This window comes from Arachis ipaensis, chromosome B06 (genome assembly GCF_000816755.2).
Source record: "Arachis ipaensis cultivar K30076 chromosome B06, Araip1.1, whole genome shotgun sequence".
NCBI lineage: Eukaryota > Viridiplantae > Streptophyta > Magnoliopsida > Fabales > Fabaceae > Arachis > Arachis ipaensis.
In genome coordinates, this window is record NC_029790.2 from 130413011 (window position 1) to 130435470 (window position 22460).

The 22460-nt window shown below is 36.6% G+C and overlaps 1 protein-coding gene across 1 annotated transcript; it reads right to left on the reverse strand.

The window, feature by feature from the left end:
• On the reverse strand, positions 13631 to 16501 carry LOC107605353. The gene is made up of 4 exons (XM_016307212.2): positions 16306 to 16501; positions 14948 to 16028; positions 14683 to 14831; positions 13631 to 14146 (listed from the first exon to the last, which is right to left on the reverse strand). The coding sequence occupies exons 2-4, from the start codon at positions 15884 to 15886 to the stop codon at positions 13894 to 13896; spliced, it is 1341 nt and encodes a 446-aa protein (XP_016162698.1). The 5' UTR covers positions 15887 to 16028; positions 16306 to 16501; the 3' UTR covers positions 13631 to 13893.

The following is a 22460-nucleotide window of genomic DNA, read 5'->3' on the forward strand; positions in this document are numbered from 1 at the left end:
ATTAGATACATTAAGGGAACTTGTGATTATGGCTTGTGGTATCCTAAATCTGATAAATTTTGTGCAGTAGGGTTTTGTGATGCAGATTATGCGGGAGATAGAGTGGATCGAAGAAGCACGTCCGGAATGTGTTGGTTCCTTGGAAGCTCTCTCAATATGTGGTCAAGCAAGAAACAAGCCACAATGGCTTTATCCACCACTGAAGCAGAATACATTTCCGCATCTGCATGTTGCACTCAATTAATTTGGTTAAAAACACAATTAGAAGATTACAAATTAAAAATCAATAGTATACCCTTATTTTGTGATAATATGAGTACTATAAACATCTCAAAAAATCCTGTTTTGCACTCAAGAACAAAGCACATTGAAATTAAATATCATTTCATTAGAGAACATGTGCAAAAGTGAACTATTGATATTCAATTTGTAAAATCTGAAGACCAAATTGCTGATATTTTTACAAAACCCCTCTGTGAAGACAGATTCTGTAGCTTGAGAAAAAGTTTGGGAATGTATGATTTAAGTTTTATTGAAAATCTGTGAATTTGTGACTCCGTTCAGTTTTGCTCGTAGGATTGGACGAGATAAAAATAATGGCATGATGGAAGAGCTCTGGTCAAGGGGGAGGCAGCGCAGATTTCAAAATTTCATGGGCCCCACCAAAAAATTTCTTGACCCCACCTTAACAGTTATGGTAGTTATCTCTCTACAAATAAGAATCTTCCTCTTGTGTCATCAAATCTTCTTGGAAGTGGTTATTGTCAAATCAAATCCCTCTCTCCAACTAATCCCTTGATTTAGGGAAACCTCTTTTCAGTTTTTTGAAACCCCCTTGGATAATAACCGCTCTCTTAATGGGTAATAACTTCTCTCATTCTCTTTTCAATTAAGCATTTAATGCTTCTCTAACCTCCCATCACTCACCTCACTATTCGGCCACCTTTTCCTCTCCAACTTCCATCTCCATTGATCTTCTTCATTATGAAAGAGAAAACAGCCCCAAGGAAGAGTGAGAGAATTCGCCAATCTCAAAAACATTCTACACCCCAAACACATACCCACATTCACATCCATTCCACCTCTTCCTCTTCTCTTTCACCCCCCTCCAAGCGGACCGAGACTATGAGGCACAAAGTTACCGCTCAAAAATCTTCTGGAAGAAGAAAGAGCGAGAAGGCAAAGGAGCCCAGCATTGAAGAAGAAGTAGAGGAGTCTCATACCTCACCTTTTCCATCATCGCCGAAAAGAACCACCCCACATGCATCCGGAAAGAGTTCCAAGAAGACGAAGGGTTTCGAGTTCCATGAGACCAGAGAATCCACGAACCTTGGGTCAATGGAGTTTAAGAACAAGTTTCACAAACCACACTCACATTTCGATCCTTCCAGATTCTCTACGTGTGCTGCCTTTGAATTTCACAATGAAGTCCTGGAGAAACGGCATTTGTGTCTCTCTTACCTAGTGAATATAAAATCTCTGGCCTCCAAAGGAATCGATTTACAACCCATGTTTGAAGGTCTTAAATGGTCACCTCTGCTTCATATTCATAAAATGGTGTACCCAGGGCTGGTCAGACAGTTCTATGCAAATCTAAGGTTTATTGATGGTAGCCTTCACTCTTATGTGAAACGGGTTCAGATCACCCTGAATTCAGAAACCATCTCTTCTGCCCTTGGATACATTGATGAAGGGCCAAAGGTTTACATGAGTGATAAATGGGACTCACATGTAGGAGTTACATACAAGCAGGTGATTCATCAAATCTGTGAAAATTTGTCTGGCCTAGATGGAACTATTCCGACTCATAAGGCTTTGGGTCCAACTAACTCTCTGTTGCACCGCATCATAACTCACATTCTCACTCCTCAAAGTGGTTCTCACAACAGGGTAACCGTATCTGACTGTCTCATACTATTTGCACTTGTTACTTCATCTTCCATTTCATTTAGTTATATTATGATTCGTCACATATGGGAGTCTGTGAAAAGTACAAAAAAGGCCAATCTACCTTATGGCATGTTTCTTACATGCATTTTTGAGTACTTTAAGGTAGATTTAACCAATGAGGATGTAGAGAACAGAGTTTCCATGATCAGAGCAGGCGGAGCTGCAAAAAAGGGAAAGAAATCAATGGCGTCTGATGATGACTTTGAAGGCCGCCCAGAATCCTCAAAGACGACTGGTTCCCTCAGAGAAATTCTCACAGAATTCACCAATATGTCCGATCTCATGGTTCAATTTCACAAGTCTGCTCGCAAACTTGCTTATGAGAATGAGTTGGCATGGAAGAAATGCCAAGAGAGGGTCAGTCTAATGTTGGAAAGCCTTGAAGAAGAAGCTGGCAGTGATGGCGCCGAGGAGGGATCTGCCTTTAATCTTTCTGATGATTAACTCTCTGGTTACTATTTGATATTGGCACACTTTGGCTCAATTAGTTCTTTTGTTTTTTGTTAGGGTTGCAATTGACAATAGCTACCTAGGTGATACTTTGATGACACCGTTTGGTTATGTTTTGGACTGTTATATTGCATATTCTGTTTTCTATAACAATGTTTTGTGCAGATGCCCTCGTGATGACAAAAGGGGGAGGAATTTAAGGTTCCAAAATTGAAATTGGAACGAAACAGGGGCTGAAAAACAGGGGAACAGGGGTTGAAATTTTCAAGATTGAAAATTCATGATCACCCTTGTTCAAAGAATGCATGTTGATATTGCATTCACTATGATTGCTGTTTAAAATATTCTAGGTCTATCATGATCAGTTAATTCTCATTTGGCATTTGATTTATAATTATGTTTGATTTATTGAGATGCCCAGCTGTTGACTCATCATTGATAAACTTGTTATATTGAAAACTTATTTTTGGCAGTTCCTTTAAACTGTGTAATAGATTAAAACTGCCTTGTTTGTTTGATCAAATACTTTTCCATCATGTTGTTTTGCTCTGATATCCTCAACAGGAAAGGGTTTGAAAAACATTTTGATATTTTTTGGGTATGAAATAGTTTGAGCAGTAAATCAGTTATGATATCAAATGAGTTTTGAATATCAATTAAAACTGCTCATAAATCAAGCATTTAGCATCATAAAATATGCTAAATAACATTGTTACTTGAAGCTTGAATCAAATGTTACAGGTTAATGTTTCCCTTGGTAAAATAAGCACACATCAAGGGGGAGCAATGTGACATTTAGAAAGGGGGAGAAATTCAAATTCAAAGGGAGTATTTTTTACTCAATCTTTAAATTTCTTTCCATTTCAATTTTGATAATGTTTGTCATTAAGGGGGAGATTGATGAGTTTGGAAAGCTCTTATTTAATTTTGATGATGAACAAATATTATTGAAATATTTAAATACAAAATTATTAATTTGATCTTAATTCATATTTGCTTAATTAATAATTTTGTTGTGCAGATTTTAATGTTGGGCCAAAAAATGAGTTTCTGGTTTAAGCCCAATGATCAGCCTTGCTACATGTTTCTCATACCATGAGGCTGAAATATTAAATGGGCCAAAATAAATATTATTGTTGCAAGCCCAAACAGATGCTTTCTTATGTGTTCTATGTTTGATCCAAAAATTTCATCAGGAAAGCAAATGTTAACCAAATGGGCCAGTCTTAATCTCAATGTTACAAGCCCAAATTCTATTAGTGATAAATGGTTCCAATCTTGGTCCGAAACCAAGGAAAAATGAAAGCAAAGTGCTTCCAACGGAACCAAGCCTTTAACCATGTGATGGATTTCAAAATCTATTACATTGTTGATTAATGCATGGAGAATATGAGAGAGAAAAATTCAGCTGAATTGATTGATGGCTATTATGACAAACACGCCACTCTAAGCTAGGGAAGTAAAAGAAAGTTATTCTCAATTAATTTGTTTAACCAATTTGTATTGCTTTTCTTCAGATTCTTTTCTTTCTCTCATCTCTTTCTTGTTTCTTCTTCGGTCTTTGTCCAGTAAACCATGGACGCTGTGCTCATCAACAAAGAAAAAGAAGAAGTTGCATGCATCAAGACCATCAAGCTAATGATGGCAAGAAAACATACTAAAATAAAAATGAGCTGTGGCTGAGATATTCACCATATTTGGTTAGATTTGGTGATGTATCTTGAGCCTTTCATGCTCAAAAATGGACGTTGAAGATTCGGCCAGTATGGAGGAGATTCTTGAAGCATGGCTTGTCTTTGATTCTGTTTAACCACCACAGGGAGTAGCTAGAGTGGCGAAGTGATGGTTAAGGCAGAGATTGAAGCAGATGAAGTCATTATCATCATGAAGCATCAAGGGCCAGAAATCCATCTTGGAGAGCAAGCCAAGGATGGAGAGCTCGGATTAATGAAGAGTGATGACCAAGGAAGGACTAGAGTTAATTGCATGTTGGTTAATGCATGGTTATCTCTTCTCTCTCTATGTGGCCGAACCGGTTTTGTTGAAGGAGGAAGAAGTTAGTTCGGTTTTTGGAGGCTTCTCTCTTCTATAAAAAGAGAGAACAGCCACTGTTTGGAGCAAGGAGAAAATTTGAGAGTGCAAGGCACAGAGTTCTCAGAGCTACCTGAGCTAACAGTTTTCTCTTCTCCTTCAATGTATTTTGTTTTGTAATTTTCTGTTTAATTTTGTCATGTCTTGAGTCTCATGGAAAAAGGCAAACAGTGAGGTTTGTATGAAAAAGCCATAGAGCGGAAAAAGGCAGAGAGTGCAAAATTAAAAGAAAAAGCCATAGATGTCTTAGAGTTCCTTTGTTCATCTATGTTGTGTTTCATGATTCTGTGGGAATCCCTTTGTAAGTTGGGTTAGCACTTTACAGTTTGTAATAAAGTTGATTATAGTGAAATTCCATCATTGTTGTGATGGAGACTGGATGTAGGCTGCACTGCACTTAGCAGCTGAACCAGGATATATCTGGGTGTAATCTTTCTTCTCTCCAACTCCATTTCTGTTTACTACTGCACAGGAGCAAAAACTAAAATGTCTCGTGCCAAGTGACAAGACAAAACAAAAAGTCTCGTGGTTAGGGACGAGATAAAAGAAAAAGTCTCATGTCTAGAGATGAGCCAGAACAGAAAAGTCTCCTCTGAGTTCAGCAAGTGTTAGCAACATAAAAAGGGGCTAAGATTCAACCCCCTTCTCTTAGCCACTGAAACCATCAACTTTAATCCGAGAACTAAGAGATCTAAACGCCGATTCAAATTCCAAGAAAGATGGTGTTGCAATGATGAAATAAGGCAGATTGTTAGAGAAGTTTGGCACGAACAGATTGATGGTTCAGCCATGTATATCCTAGCTCAAAAAATAAAGCGTTGTTGGCATAAGATTGTCAGATAGCATCAAGAACACAGATCTAATTCGAAGGTGGAGATTGATTTACTACAGTCTGAATTAGAGGAACTTCATTTAACAAGAATTTATGGAGGTGACATCATTTCAGAAATAGAAGACAAATTTGAAAAAGCATTGCAAAATGAGGAATCTTATTGGAAATATAAGTCTAGAGTCAAATGGCTCAAATCCGCTGATCAGAATATAGCTTTCTTCCATCAGAAATTTAGAAATTGAACCCGAAGGAATAGAATTTGGCAACTAACTGGCAGTGATGGTGAAGTGGCTACTTCAAATGCTGGTATTGCTTCTATGGCTGAATCTTATTTCAAGGACATCTTTTCCTCCACTTTTTATGAGAACCCTGAACCTCTGTTTACTGATTTTGAACCTAAGGTTACAGCTCACATGAACCGTAGGCTTCAAAGACTAGTGACTATGGAGGAAGTGAAACGTGCAACATTTAGCATTCATCCTCAAAGTGCTCCAGGAGATGATGGTATGACAACAAAATTTTTTCAAAGCTTCTGGAACATACTTAGTGGTGTTGTGTTTTGAGCAGTTAAGAGCTTCTTTTCAGGGGGCATAATTTTGAAGAGTTTTAACCACACTCAGATCTGCCTTATTCCCAAGATTTATGATGCTAAAGATATGACTCAAGTAAGACCAATAAGCCTATCTTCAGTCTTTTACAAGATTATCTCCAAAGTATTTTTACATAGACTTTAGGGTATGATGAATAGACTAATTAGCCTTATGCAGAGTGCTTTTATTAAAGGCAGATTAATCTCTGATAATATCCTAATTGCTCACGAGTGTATGCATTACTTGAAGAATAAAAAAAGGGGACTCGAAAATGAAATGGCACTAAAATTATATATGAGTAAGGCATATGATAGGGTGGAATGGTACTTTCTTTGGTTTATATTGGAGAAGTTTGGTTTTGACTCCCGGTGGATCATGTAGATTCGAGAATTAGTGACAATTGTTTCTTATTCTGTTATTGTGAAAGGATAACCTTATGGTTTCTTCAAACCAAATAGTGGTATTCGACAAGGAGATCCTCTATCTCCCTATCTTTTTCTTTTCTGTGCAGAATGTCTCTCCTTCTTGCTACACAAGGCAGAACAAAACAGACTAATTCAGGGTCTTCAGATACATAGGCGATGTCCCAAGGTCAACCACCTCCTCTTTGCTGATGATTCCATCTTATTCTGTAAGGCTAATCCTGAAGCATGTTCAAATATCCTGCATTTATTGAATTCTTATGAAAGCATCAGTGGTCAGAGGGTAAATCTTAATAAATCTGCTGTATTCTTTAGCCACAACACTCCCTCCACTACTCGTACACTACTGGCTAACTCTATGAATATTAATCATATTGGGGCTCAGAATAAATACCTTAGTTTGCCTTCTACAGTCTCTAAATCGAAAAAAGCTTCTTTTAGTATGATCAAAGAAAAGGTTCGGAAAAGAATCCAAGGATGGAAGCGCAATCTTCTATCATCAGGTGGTAGACACATATTGCTTAAGGCAGTAGGAGAAGCTATTTCTATTTATACATTGTCTTGCTTCAAGTTGCATGATGGTTTAATTTCAGAAATTCACTCTCTACTTTCTCAGTTCTGGTGGGGACAAAAATGTTCTGAAAGGCAGATGGCTTGGATTAGCTAGGACACTATGACTCACCAACGAAAAGAAGGAGGCCTTGGATTTAAAGATCTCAGAATCCAAAATCTAGCGCTTTTAGGCAAACAGTTTTGGCGACTCGTAACACAGCCTAGTTCCTTATTATCCAAAATCCTAAGAGGTAAATACTTTAGCAATGGTAATGCTATAACGGCAGAAATTGGAGTCTTACCTTCTTGGGGATGAAGGAGCATACTGGAAGGCCAAAAGATTGTTGAAAAAGGTCTTAATTGGGCTGTGGGTACTAGAGAGAATATCCGAATCTTTGAGGATCCTTGGCTGCCTCCTCCGTATCCTTTAATGATTTCTGACATGCCAAATAGATAGGCTATTTCTGAGTTGGTTCCAAGAGTTAAAGATCTAATTACTGAAGATAGGAATTGGAATCAGAATCTCATTCAAGAATTATTTCTCCAAGACGTTGCAAATAGAATTTTGTCAGTTAAAATTCAGCAGAGAAGGGACAAATTGCAATGGGATTTGAACAAATCCAAGCAATATGATATAGCTTCAGGTTACAGAATTGGCTATTTATTTTACCATCCATCTCTGGAACTTTTCCCTAATTATATGCATCAGAAAAAGTCATGGATTGATCTATGGAAGTTGAACTTGTCTCACAAAATTAAGCTATTTATCTGGAAAGCTCTCCATGGCCGGCTTCCGGTGCTTGCTCAGATTCATCACCGCATCCCATCTATATCACCAATATGCCGCTGCTGTCATGAAGCAACAGAAACAGTCACTCATTGTTTGATCGATTGCTCTAGAATTAAAGATGTATGGTCTCAGATTTATCTTCGTGATTGTCTTCCCCCTCAGAGTCCTAACGACTTTTGGACATGGTGGATTGCATCAACAGAGATGCTTAACCCGTTGAAGAATGCTGACCGTAATCCTCAATTGCTTGCCATCATTTGCTGGAACTGCTGGAAAGCTTGCAACCAGTTGATTTTTGAAGGTTCTACTTTAATGCCGTCTGCCATTCTAGCAAGCTCTGTCAAGTTGCTCCGTAAAATCCAAAGAACTCTCAGTTTAGGTCGTCATATCCATGAGGCAAGCTCTTAGTTTCATTCAATTTGATTTATCATTCTTTCTTCTTTAAGAATTTTCTTCATTTTTTGACCACGCACCGTTGGATGAATACCTTTAGTGTAGTGTTTTTGGAAAATTCCCACCTTTTATTATGCTGTCCTGCTTTTGGACAAAAAAATATATTAGTTGTATGTTTATAAAATATAACCTACTATCTTTAAAAAAAAACAAATTGTATGTTAATATATTAGTTGTGCTGTGCTAGGGCTAGTTGTGCTCTGCTATGACTATTCTTTGGAGAATCCTAGTTTGTGAACACACATTCATTTTTATGCCACATTGATTTATTAGTGAGGCATAATTCTGCTGCATCTCAACTGGGGATTGCGGGAGAGATCCTATTTGTTTCTCTTCAATTGAGGATTCCATTAATCTACATCACAATAAGAAAATTGCGGAAGAGTTTCACTTTGTTCTTCATCACAAAAAGACATCTTATTTAACCAATAAATGGCAGCAGAAGAAGTAAGGCAAACATAAAATCCAGATTTGTTAGGAGAAGAGGAAGAGGAGATAGTATACATGGAAGAGCAAGATGTACGTAAAGGAATTGAAAATTGCTCAAGAAGTCTAATAGGAAGACTCATGGCGGATAGAGGCTTTAGTGGGGGCATAATGGAGGCAGTGCAATCTGGAACCATTCCGATGGCTTTTGAGTCAATGCTTATGGTGACAATGTGTTTCAGGTCTTTTTCGAACGCGAATCTGACGCCATAAAGATAGAAAAGGTATCCTCTTGTGAATTAAAATTTTATTACTATTTATCACATACAACAACACCGTTATGGATGAAGATGAAGTAGAAGGACCAATTTCTACCTAAAAAATAGAACTAATAAGAGAACAAATAAAGAATTAATTACCTAAACAATTGTAGTCTTAGCATAGTTGTCAGAACCGAACCGGTGATCAAACCGGTCAGGTTACTGGATCACTGGGTCACTGGTTCAACCGGTGGGTCACTGGTTCAACCGATTAACCCGGTCCCACATAAGTAAAACGTATAAAATAGCTAAAAACTTAAAAATTAACAGTTTAAAAACATATCTCCAATAACATTTTAATAAACATTAAGTCTCAAATCCTAAAAATAAGTAGTAATACGAAAATAAACATAATGTGAATGTGGTAACATGGCCGAGGATTCATGAAGAAGAAGATGGGGTCCAAACACTTCAAGCCTGCCGCTGTGGTCCCATAGAACATGCTGACATGAGCATTCATAGCCACAGAAACTATTTCATCAGCAACACAGCAAACAATGAGCTAAATCTTAATAGGTATGGCTCCCTACAAGTTATTCCTTCTGGACATACTACCAAGTCACCTGTTTTCCACACACCAAATCACAATCTTGTTTTCTATCCCTTGTGAGTCTAACAGTCCTAATTGGAGCTATGAACTCTGACACCTTACTCAAGCTATATGTGACTGCAATCAAAGGCTTAGCCAAACAAGTGCTTAAGAAAACAGGATCAAGGAGTGTCCTATGTGTGCAAACATATATAACACTAATCTCCAAGAATAATGCACAACAACAATCCACTAACTACTAAGAATAATATACAACAGCAACCAACATATATAACACTATAACAGATAATCAACAATCAATAATCTAACAACAATGGATAATCAACAAACTGGACAAAAATAAAAAATAAATCAACAAACAAGAGAGATCAAACAGAAAAACATGTGGAAGTATTCATGTTCTCATCTGCCAACATACAGAAATTAAACAGAAATCAAACATATGTGATTATGTGAACAATCAACAATCTCAAACAGAAACCAACATACATAATCAATCTACAATAATCAATTAATTCTAACTACCAGTACTAAATTATTGAAAATTTAATATCCTGAATAACTTCAAAAAATTAAAAATACATACCTGGGCTGGACCTAGAGGGATGGAGGGATGAGCACTCGAGCAAAGAAGAGGGAGGTCGAAGGTGACGACTGACGACTGACGAGCAGAAGGTAGTAGGCGACGAGGCGACGACTTGAATCTTCGATGGACCGTGGACGTGCTTCTTGGAGGTGGTGAGTGGTGCACTGGTGTGGCTGTGTGGTTGCGGTGGTGAGTGCCGCGTTGCCTGAGGCTGAACAGGTCTTCGATCCGCGCTGGCGACGAGGTGGCTGAAACTGAAGCAGACTCTCTAGTCTCTATCTCTCAGGCCTCAGCTCTCATGGAGTCATGGTGGTCTCTCATGGCCAAAAGGGTTGGGAAGGGAAACAGGGAATGGAGTGAACACGATGGGGCTAGGGTTCCATTTCAGCAATCAGCAGCTTTAGTTTTTTTTTTAATAAGAAACGACGTCGTTTCAAGCGAAGGATAAAAAAAAAAAAAGAGTTCGAACCGGTCCGGGTTAAATGAAACCCGCCGGTTCGCCGGTTCTGATCAAATCCGGCCGATTCAATCCTGTTCGATTCTTTGTTCGGTTCGAAAGCTTACCCAAACCGATTATGGCACCGGTTCGTCGGTTTTTTGGTCCGACCGGCCGGTTCGGTCCGGTTCTGACAACACTAAGTCTTAGTGATTAGGTTATAGAAAATCTAATATTCAATATTGAAAAGTATTTGTTATCATCGTTGTTTTAATATCCATTTTTTGAATTATTTATCCAAACGCTACAACTTTAAAATAAGTACTTCTATAACTAAAAATCCAAACACAAAATAACCTATTTATAAGCTGCTATTAATAAAAGTCCTTATACTTTTAAGCTCTTTTGGAATTTCCAAAAGAGCTTATTTAAGTTGTTTACCCAAACTAAGCCATAAAACATGAAAGCAGAAACTGCTCTAAATTTATTGAAGTTGCTGCAAGGAATCAAGGGGTAAAGGAGGCTTGGAGCTCAGAGTTGAGAGCCACTTAAATAGGATGGAGACTTAAAGACCAAAAAAAACTCAAACCAAAAGAACACCAAACGGGAATCAAATCAGCACAAGCCCTCTATGAAAACAACATCTGTAAACCTCCTAAAATTTTTTTCAAACCTTGCAGTTAATGAGACAAATAAAGCCCTACTAAATCACTAAAACCAATTAACCCTGGTCCATATTGAACCTCGTCCTGACCACCACACATTTCAATATACTAAGTGTTCCGTGCATATGTAGTCGAGGTATGGTAACTTCTTCTGCTGCCGATCGAATTCGGGTGGGAGAGTTACACGTAGAGCTGGCAATTCATACCCTATCCGCGGGTACCCAACCCGGTCCAACCCGTTCGGGTAGGGTAGAATACCCTACCCGCTGCGGGTAGGGTAGGGTACGGTTCGGGTATGCCTGCGGGTATGGTAGGGTACGGGTTAGGGTGTACCCTACCCTACCCGCACCTCAAATATAACACATATTTTATAAAAATTAGGTATATAGTGAAGAAAGTGAGAGTTAAACCCACAACCTCTCTTATGTAATGACTTACAATAAGTGAACAACTACTAAACTAGTTAGTTAATTTAGTAATTTAGAGCATTAGTTAGTTATTTTTTATGTTATTAATATGTATAAAATTTGAAATGATTGAAATTTATATTTACTTTGAAAAAATTTGATATTTCTGCGGGTATGGTAGGGTAGGGTAGGGTAGGGTTTAGAACTTTAGGGTGCGGGTAGGGTTAGGGTTGAGAGATTCTCAACCCACGGGTAGGGTAGGGTAGAGTTTTAATAGAATTTTCAACCCGCGGGTTGGGTTGCCAGCCCTAGTTACACGTCGGCTGAATTGAAACACTGCGGCGGGAGCACTTGTAAAAAGCACTCCGACGCTCAAGTAAGAATATAAGTTATGAGAAGTGATGATAATAAATCAGAGTGAGTTATATGACCTGTTTTACTCCGAGGTTACCTATCTGCTTATATAGGCGTTTTAGGTTGTTCGGTTATAGCCTATCTCGGGATCCTCCGTTTTTGCCGGAAGTTATCCTTAATGTTTACGTTTGACTTGTCAATGACGTTGTCGAGTTTTACATAGCTCGTCCGGATCTTGTGGGTTAGTTATTGTTTGATCCTGTCTTGTGCCGAGATATTCGTTTGTGAAGACTGCCGAGATGTAAGTTTGTGAAGATTGCCGAGGTATACGTTATGTATCATTAAGCAACATCAAAACTTAAACCAAAATACAGAACCAGACCTCTCACACAACCACCAACACATCCTACCTCCCACCAATACCCATAGCCCACAGTATCACACTAATTATGCCTTACCTGAACCAATTCCAGCAGTGAAAGAAGACCATGGCGGAATGCAAATTGTCTCAAATGTTGAACTCGCAATAGGCGGTAGCAATAATATGACAAGAGGAAGCAGAAAAAGGCTAAAACTAAAACATCCAGCAAGAAACGAAGAAGCAAGAGAGAGACTATTTGTTGGAATCGGTGGTAAAAGAAGTTCAGAACAAAGGAAGATAATAAATAATAAATAAATAATATATATATATGTTATTTTTATGTTTTATTTCAATTAATAATTATTATTTATATATGTTATATTATTTTATTTTTTGTTATTTAAAAAAATTAGTTTAATAATATTTTAAGATTTCGATCATAAAAAATGCAAATATTTAATGCAAATCAGATCGACCATACCAGATTTGATAAGCAAATTTTTTTAATAGAAAATAACATAATAATTAAATTGATACAAGGTTTTAAAGGATAAGGATATTGACTTACAATATACTATTTTCAAAGATTCTTAAAATATTTTGGATATAAATAAGACAGATAATAAAATTTAGTGCGATTGAGTGGTTAGTTCATTAATCTTCCTTTCTACATGTAATACTCTATTGGCCAATGATAAATTCTTAAGGATATGTAAGGAGTTCTAATTGTATATATAACAATCTGTTAATTTTTAAAATAAGTAAATATTGAAAAAAAATTATTTTGAAAACAAAGAAATTATATGGAAATTAACTATTTTTTCTTATTGAAAAATTATATAAAAAGAATACTTAGAAAGGTGGTTTAGCTTCATGATTTATTATATTTTTCATCATAAAATAAAGAATACTGATATATCATTCAAAGAAATGTGCTAACTATCTCAACAAAATATATGGCATTTAACATTCTTTTTCTGTTTGTCATCCACCTCCTTTGTCAACATCGATACCATCATCACCTATTGAGGCTGAACCCATAAGCATCCTTCCTCCTCTTTTTTTAACCGGTTGTGAAAGTCTTGTCTCCTAATCCTTTATCCTGCCCCCAGTTTCATATAATCCTTTGTAAGCATGATAATATCAACCTTGCATGCATAGTCATAAACTTGAGGTTCAATTGACTGAACAGCTTTTCACTCTATCAAAGCAGCACTACCATTTCCCCATCTCTCAACAGTGTAATATCAAAAGCCTTTTCACTCTATCAAAGCAGCACTACCTTTCTTCCCAAATAGAGAAAACTTCCCTAATACATTGACGAATACTTTTTTAACCTTTTATATGAGCATAGTAGCATGTATACACTTGATTTGGTTGTTGCAATAACATGTATTGAACACATGAAAAAAATAGTCACTTTTTACCTTAGAAATACTTTTGAGATGTTACAACAGATGATCTAATCAATACTTTTCTTTGAAACGCTGTACAATTAACACTTCACATAGCAAACATCTATCTATGAAACCAAATTGTTGAAAAAATTCAGCATACAGAAAATCGCCTAACTTTTCTTTTGGCTAAAACAGAATTCCTTTCAGTTTCATCTACAGGTTCTTTATTGATTCTGGTGTGCCAATACAAGTTATGCTAGTCTAAAGAAATCCTTCAATACTTCTTCCAGACCTAGCATTCTTGTATATGGTGAATGCTTCTTCCATTATTTTGGCCTGGGAGAGCAACTCTGCTCTCTTTCTTCCAGATGGATGAGTAGAGAGATAGTCCCTGAGTGCGGAGTCACCACCGGTGACTTTTCCCAACTTCTCATACACTGTGGGTGCTACCCGTGGATCATATCCGGCGGAAGCAATTAAGAGCAGGCCAATGTAATCGGCTTCCATTTCCATCCTGAAAACAGGATTTAGTTATAAAAAATTGAAGGAAGAAAAAGTGTCCACTTTAACAAAATATCTACCACGAGGAACAAGTACAAGCAGCATGTACATGATTATTCAAGTATAATACGAAATTTAAAACAACATTGACATGCTGATAGATGGGCACGCAATAATATCTCAAGGAAACTACAATTGAGGATGAATGAGAAAAGACATGTCAAAATTTGATTACTGTATCACAACACCACAGTTTCAAATGAATTATTAAATCCCATCTCACTCAAATTTTATTCAGAAAATATATTAACTATCATTCACTTAATTGAAATTATGGTAAATGAAATGGAGTTCTTATTTGCTTGGAACAATCAAAATCTTCTATGAACTAATATGTTATCTGGAATAAAGCACTAAAGCAATCCACAACAGCATTCTACACTATTTTGACAGTCATGACAAACATGATGTTAAGTAAAATGCAACAAGTGTAATCAAAGAACCACCCGCTGAAATTGACTTATTAGAAAGACATGAATGAAGTTATACCGTCGAGAGAATGGTAGCCTCAAGAAAAGAGAAGACATTGTGTTGACGATATCGGGGGTGACAAATTGATAAAGAATCAACTGCAGGATAGCAAACCACAAGTTCTTCGTCATACCTTCAGCGCTGTGTCGGGCCACAGCATGGCCAACCTAATTAAGAAGTAAAAACAGACAATAAGCATAGATATCTTTCAGACAAGTTAATAAAAGAACTCCTACAAATCTTAAACTGAAAAAAGAATTAGTTAAAGAAAGCACAATTATACCTCATGTCCAATTATAGTGGCAATCTCAGCATCACTTTTAAAATGCTCTAACAATCCGGTGAATACAACAATCTTACCACCAGGTAGGCAAAAGGCATTGACAACCTCCTCATTGACAACAAGCACCTCCCAATTCAATCCATCGAGATGCGAGGTAGCTGGCCCTTTCTCGTGGCCTTTCTTTCTACTTTGTTGAACCCAACTGTCATCAAGGATTTCATCTTCTTTGGGCCAACCACTTTCTGCCTTGCCATCAGCACTAGCATCAGTCAACGATTTCAAAGTCTCCTCAGTATGCCCTTCAAACCCTGTGACATGTGCTGATGCATAACCAACATCACTCCAAATTTGTTCCTTGCTCAACCCTCTCTGCAAGGCATCAATGATTTCCTTTGATATCATCCTTATCCTCACACTCTGAGGGTGTATAGGAGGCAAGATCTTTCCCTTGAAACTCGCCTTCAGTTTCTCAAATTCAGCCTCCCCAAGTTGCCTCTCCATGGCTTTAGATAACAAAATCCAGTGGGTTCTCTTGGTATATGGAATTGTTTCTAAATTCCCAAAATACATAGTTATCAATATCCCTGACCCAACCACCACAACAATGAATACATGTCTAGGATTCTCAAACCACTTCCTTGGCCCTCTAGGCCTGAAATGATGCACATTGTAGGGATCCACATAATAGAACCTCCTACCCCCAACATTAAACCGGTTGTGCAAGTTCCTATTAAATCCACCACCCCATGTGACTACCCTAGTAGGAATTGAAGAAAAAGACTTGAACCCATTGGCATTCGACACCTTAGAACCCGAATCCAAATACCTAGATTGGAATATCCTCGAACCACGTTGGAAATTTTTATTTTGGGGAAGAACCTTTGAAGCCAAGGTCCGAAAACAATCAAGAGCAACCTTTCCCTTTCTATAAGAACCCATGATAAATTCACAGGGATTACAAAAAGGCCTATAAATGGAAAACTTCAGAATTTATGTAGGTGAAATGAATTAAAGAGAAAAACTAAAAGAACATGAATGAAGTAGTAGAAAAGGCTTCGAATGACGATTATTACAAACAACCCTGCAACAGAGAGAGAAATGAAGGCCGAGTTAGATAAGAGCATGAAACATTAAGCTACTTAACTCGATTTTTATTAATCCCCGTCAAAATCAAAATCTAATTTTTAAAGTTCAATTGTAAAGAAGATAGAATCTTTACAACTAGCCTGGCATGAACTCAATGAATCATGCAACACAAGCAGAGAAGAAGGTAGGTTGCTATATATAACATGGAATCAGCAATGAATAAATAAATTGAATAATGATAATCAAACCAATAGAAATGAAGAGCAACTCACCAAAGGAGAGGGTTAAGGTTCGAAGGCGAAGAGGGAGACGCAAACAATCGAAAAGAAGAGAGCATCTGAGAATGAGAGAGAAGAGAAAGAAATAGGGACCGAGAAAGAACGAGAAGAAACGGAAAGGAATGGGGGACGGGATTAGCGTGATTATTGAGACATAACCCAATTCCCGTTCACTGTACTAAAATATTTTCCGAATAAATAATCACTCTACCAAATCAATTTGATTATTGTGCCAAAACTTTGATCAAGTAAATCACCGTTTATTTTCCGTGCACCAAAGATTATTAAAAATTATTAAAATTTATTATTTTTAGTTATTATTTTATTATTAATTTTTAGTTTAATTTTTTTAGTTTAATAATCCAATAATATACTTTATCTCATATATTTAAATATTGATGATTAACTAATAACCAAAATTAATAAAATTTTGATGATCTTTTAATAAAAAATAATAATATTTGAAAAAAAACAAAATATAATACTTTTATCTAGGGGTGTACATGGGTCGGGTCACACCAGATTTGGCTTAACTCAGATCTGACTCGAAATATAGACCGGTCCTAATTTTTAGACCCTAACCCGATTCTAGACCCGATAAAACCTACGCACCTTCGGGCCGGATGAAAATCGGGTGAAAACCGGGTCTTTAGCATGTAATAATTATCTAATCTCCAACTATTATTTCACAATTCACATAGTAAAATTCACTTAAAAAAATATAACAAGAATCAACCATTCTCTAAAATTAAAGCATAACCATAATCAATACTAATATTGTCTAATAACACCAAATATTTAAATCAATACAAATAATACAATATTATGCATTAGTCTAAAGTCTTATGCATTTAAACATAAAATATTAACTTATAATCTTATAATGACTAATAACACAAAATATTATGGTTTACAATATTTAAATTCCACATAACAATAACTATCATCCATCATTAATAACACAAAATATTAATTGTGTATGATGACGGGGCCACCGGGCCGAGTTCGGGCGGCCCGAGCTATGGCCCGGACCCGATCCGAAATAATGACCGGGTCTATTTTTAAGACTCTTACCCGACCCTAAACCCGATGAAATCACACTAAATTAACCCCTAAAATGTTCGAGACCGGACCGAGTCTTCGAGTCGGGCTGGGCCATGTATACCCCTACTTTTATCACCCAAAATTTGTTTTCTTTTTTTAAGAGGATGAGCACAGATCAAGTGGGCTCATCCCAATCTGGCCCAGATTATGAGTTCATTTTTGGTTATTTAACATTATATATACTACTTTGGACAAAAAAACGTTATATATAATTATATATTAGTATAATCTGTTGTTCACCAAAAATATATTAGTATAATCTACTCTTATTTATTGAGTTAATACTCAAATTGGCCCCTGAAATTTGACCCCAACTTAATTTAGCCCTCAAGATTTCAATTGACTCTAATTGTACCCGAAAATTTTGCCTCGAGCCTCAATTTGGCCCTTCCGGCGTTTTTCGTCACCGGAGAGCTGACTTGGCAATTTTGGTAGACACCTGGCACCCTAGCAGTTAGATGACGTGGCAAAATATTTGAAGGATTCATTTTAACCCCTAAAAATTTCAAATAAAACCTAGAAGTTCCAATTTTTCCAAATCGAAGAGTGTCTCCAAGAGGTGAGAAGAATGTTGCGAAGCAGCAGCCAAAGCTCAGGTAGCTCTAGTAGAGCTCGTTCGCATGGTGGCTGGGTGAAAAACACACATTGTGACAGAGGTGGGAAGGTTCCGCATTGGTGCAGTTGTGGGTTGCGTCCTATTCTTCGGTGGTCTGGGACGGACTCCAATCCAGAAAGACCATTCTATGGATGCTCTAACTATAATGTGAGTTGGTTGAATTATTGCAAGTTGATTGTGTGTCTTATTTCTCAAATGCTTGTTGATTTTGTAACTGTTTTTCCTCTCAATTTTTTTTTGGATTTTTTGTGTTGTAGACTACCGGTAAGAGATGGTGTGGCTTTTTTAAATGGGCAGATGTTGAAGAAGAAGAAGCCATAGTTGGAAGAAATGAAAGTTCAGTTAGTGAAGATCATTGAAAAATATCTCTGGGATGGAAAATTAGTGCAGTTGAAGCTGAAATTAGAATATTAAAAATGTGGAATATTATGTTGTCTGTGTTTGTTATTATTTTTGGAATTGTGATTGTAACTTGTGGATTAGGTGGGATGAAATATATGTAACTGTATATCAGTTATGTGAATGAAGCATTGTTATGTATTTAATGAGAAAATAGAAATGAAATTTTATGTTCTCTTTGCTAATGATATATCCTGTAAAAATTCTTTAAAACTGAGATTATATATGAAGCTGCTATAAGTCTGTATATGAAGACAAGATCAGGAGCTGGCTCTAATAACTATATATGTAGTATGCACTTCTATTAGTGAATAAATTTAAGTGTATAGTTCATTTGTAAAAAAAGATATAAATAGATGAGATGTTTTGACAAAAGAAAATCTAATAGAACCTTGTGTGGTTCTTGCACTTGACAGAAGACCCAAAAATAAGTAATTCATTAAGTAATTCATAGTCATTAATCATTGTCAATATCACAGCATTAGCAATAGCAGTATCTGTATCATACCTTAGATACCCTAGATAACATAGTTTCAAATATCCTAAACCAAAACAGATTACTCTACATAACATAGTAACAAAATATCAAAAGAGCATAATTTGATCAAATGCTCTCTACAAAATATGTTCTACACAACTTCCAGTCAATATTGCAAAGCGTTTTCTATTTTGTTGTTGGTGGTTTGAAGCCTGGGGTGGGAACAAATGTCATAAACTCTACCAAGCATGCAGCTATCCCAGAACTTGTTCCTTGCATTGGGTCCACATTGAAAGTTGTTTTCCTCTTAGATTGCAACTTGTGAGGCCTTGTCACCTGTTGTGGAGGTGGAGTTGGGTCTGATGGAGGGACCTAGTAAAATTGTGAACAGAAATAGTGACCAATACAACCCAATAAAAACCAATCAATATGTTATCAAATAGTATCAATCAGTTAGATCTACCCAACATTTACTCGTGTATTATAAACCAATATAAACCAGTTAACAGTTAATCAAATATTAGAAACCAAACACTACCTGTTCTTGATTTTCCGGCTATGAGTAAGTGGGTTGGGTGAGTACAAACTCTGAAGAATTTGCATCAGCAACAGCTTGACCTGGTGCTAATGGAGCATTTTCATTAATCTCAGCAGCTTGGGTGTTAGTAGTAGCAACGTTTGCTGGATCTGTACCCTCTCCAGAGTTAGAACCTTTTTCTTTTGCAACAACAGCCGCTGCTGCATTAACAAGGGCACTAGCAAGGTCATCAGCTTTCCTATGAGCGCAACTCCTCTTTGTATGCCCTCTCGTACCACAGTAAGTACATGTGAATTCTTTGTATTTCTTCTTCAGCTTGGTTTCAGTTTTTGACTTCTTAACACTAGATGACTCTTCATCAGCATCCTTCTGTCTTTTTTGGGTTATTGGCCCTGGTTTTCGCTTCATTTTAGGTGCATAAGACCTATTTTGTTCACTTCTCTCCCAAAGATCTTGTCCTGGTATTGGATTGAGAGAGTGCTTGTAGGTATCTCTATAAGCTTCCATGGTCAGCCAATGATGACAAAAATCCCCAGCATTTCGATTTATCTTGGAGATGGCTGCACATGCATGGACACACGGCATGCCTACAAGGACAGATGTTATGAAACAGTATCCAACAATCTATTTAAATAGAGACTAATCACCAGAGACATAAAACATAGTGAAACAAATAAGAACACTTAAATGAATACAAACCAGTCACTATCTAATCTAAACTATGTTTAATTAAATGAATACAAACCAGTCACTATCTAATCTAAACTATGTTTAAGCAATTATTGGCTACCTCAGTACCTGTTATTCTTTGGGTTAGGTGTGGTCCCTTCGACAACGTTTTCTACACCAGTGGCATTGGGTGTTAGCTCTCTCAATTCAGGTGCTTATTCCTCTACCATGGGTTGGGAAACTCCATGCTCATAGTATATGTGCATTGTTCCCCTATTGTTCTTTGCATAGAAGCACATCTCTACTAGCTCTTTGTCATGACTTAGTGCTCGCTGTCCACTCTTCATAGATCTACCAGGAACAAGCCACCAACACTCAACCATGTTATCATAACCTAGAACCTTGTAGTAGTCTCTCAGTGAAAATACTTCTAATACGTCCTCATCCAGCCCAGTCAATTCATCAGTGTGAATGTGTGATCATTGTCATAAACCAAACTGTCATTTGATTTGGTGACAAAATTGCCTCTATGATGTACACAATCGTTATACGTTCATCCATCTATAAATAAGATTCAGGAGACAATGATTAAAAACAACATTAACTTCAATAAATTGACAACAACACTAATTTCAATTTGTCTCATGCAATCCTTAATCATGAAACATGAAAGAATAAAGCAAGTAAAATCAACAAAATTTGAATATACTTACATATATAATTGTTCCCATTTAAAGGGAATATTAAAAGTGATCATAAGTGATTAATGGGAGAAACTATTCAAATTAAAACATTAAGAAGAAAAGTTAAAGATACGGTATAATCCCCATTTACTCAAACTTCTTCAAATATTTTTTACCAAAATAGCACATTCTTCCATTTAACAAATTGATATGCAAAGATTTGAAGTCAACTAACGTTAATGAAGCACCTTCTAGGATAAACACAAGATTCATCCATAGAATTCACACATGCATATATTCAACCCTATTATTAATATAATCTACAATCTTATCAATATAATATAAGTTGACAATGGTGTTCAACTGAGTTTAAGAATTGTCCTATATTAACAATTTATGTGTTCTGTTATATTAGATGAAAATATGTAAACAAGCTCATTTTTTAATGTGATAAGGATCCGTAGAAAACTATGCCAGGATAAGGGAAGAAAGGAATATCTAGAACAAGACGAACATAATGAAAAAAATTAGCATAAACTCTGTTAACGAAACAATAATCAAAAGTTAAATACACTACAATGACTGGCCAAAATACAAAATCCTCAGTTCATGATTATCACTTAAACATTCATGGTGGTCATTGATGCATATAATGTTCAGCACAGAAAATATTTTATTTTTACAAGAAATTATCCAATCAACAATTAAATTAAAATGGGATATGAAGGAGTATAATTGTTATTTTAAAATGGAATATGAAGAATCAAAGACTACTCAAACGGATAAAGAATTGAACGATTCAGTTGATCACAGTCACACACATGCAAAAAAATTAAATCCTAACATACAAAAATTCTATCATCATCAACAACAATAATCAACCACATTCTCCCAAAGTTTCACTGATCAAGTAGTGTGAAAAAAATGAAAAACAACACACAACCAACATTTTGATAAAAACAGAGCACGATAGTTGAGAGCATCGATTTTGTTACTAACCTATTTTTCAAAAGATGACTCCCAAGTAATTAATCTTCACAATGGGAGTAGAAAGAAGTAAGAAAAGCTTCAAAGCTCCATTACTGTGACATCCATGGTGCTTCTCTGACGGAAAGGAAAACGAGAGGAAGTGGAGGAAGAGAAATGGTCAACTGAGTCTCACCTTTGGAGTGGTTAGTGTTTGGATTTTCATTTAACCCCTTCTTAAGGGATACGGCGTCGTTTCTAACAATTTCGGCACCAACAGTAAAACGGCGTCGTTTTGAGACTGCCAGGTGTCATTTAAATTTGTCAGGTCAACTCTCTGGTGACGGAAAACGCCGAAAGAGCCAAATTGAGGTTCGAGGCAAAATTTCAGGGTACAATTAGAGTCAATTGAAACCTTGAGGGCTAAATTGAGTCGGGGAGTCAAATTTTAGGGGCCAATTTGAGTATTAACTCCTTATTTGTTATGTTGCTTATGTATAAAATTATAAAAGTCAAATTAGTTTAGATAAGATAGGAGTCATAGGACGTGGAGTCCGGTGATCTACTCGGATTCAGAGTGATTGGAACCTGGAAAGAGTATTTTGGAAGCTACTCAAATTTCCAAGAGAGACCGATGCTAATTCATTCTAGGGGTATAGTTATTAGAATCAAATTGTTCAAGAGTATTGAATTTAG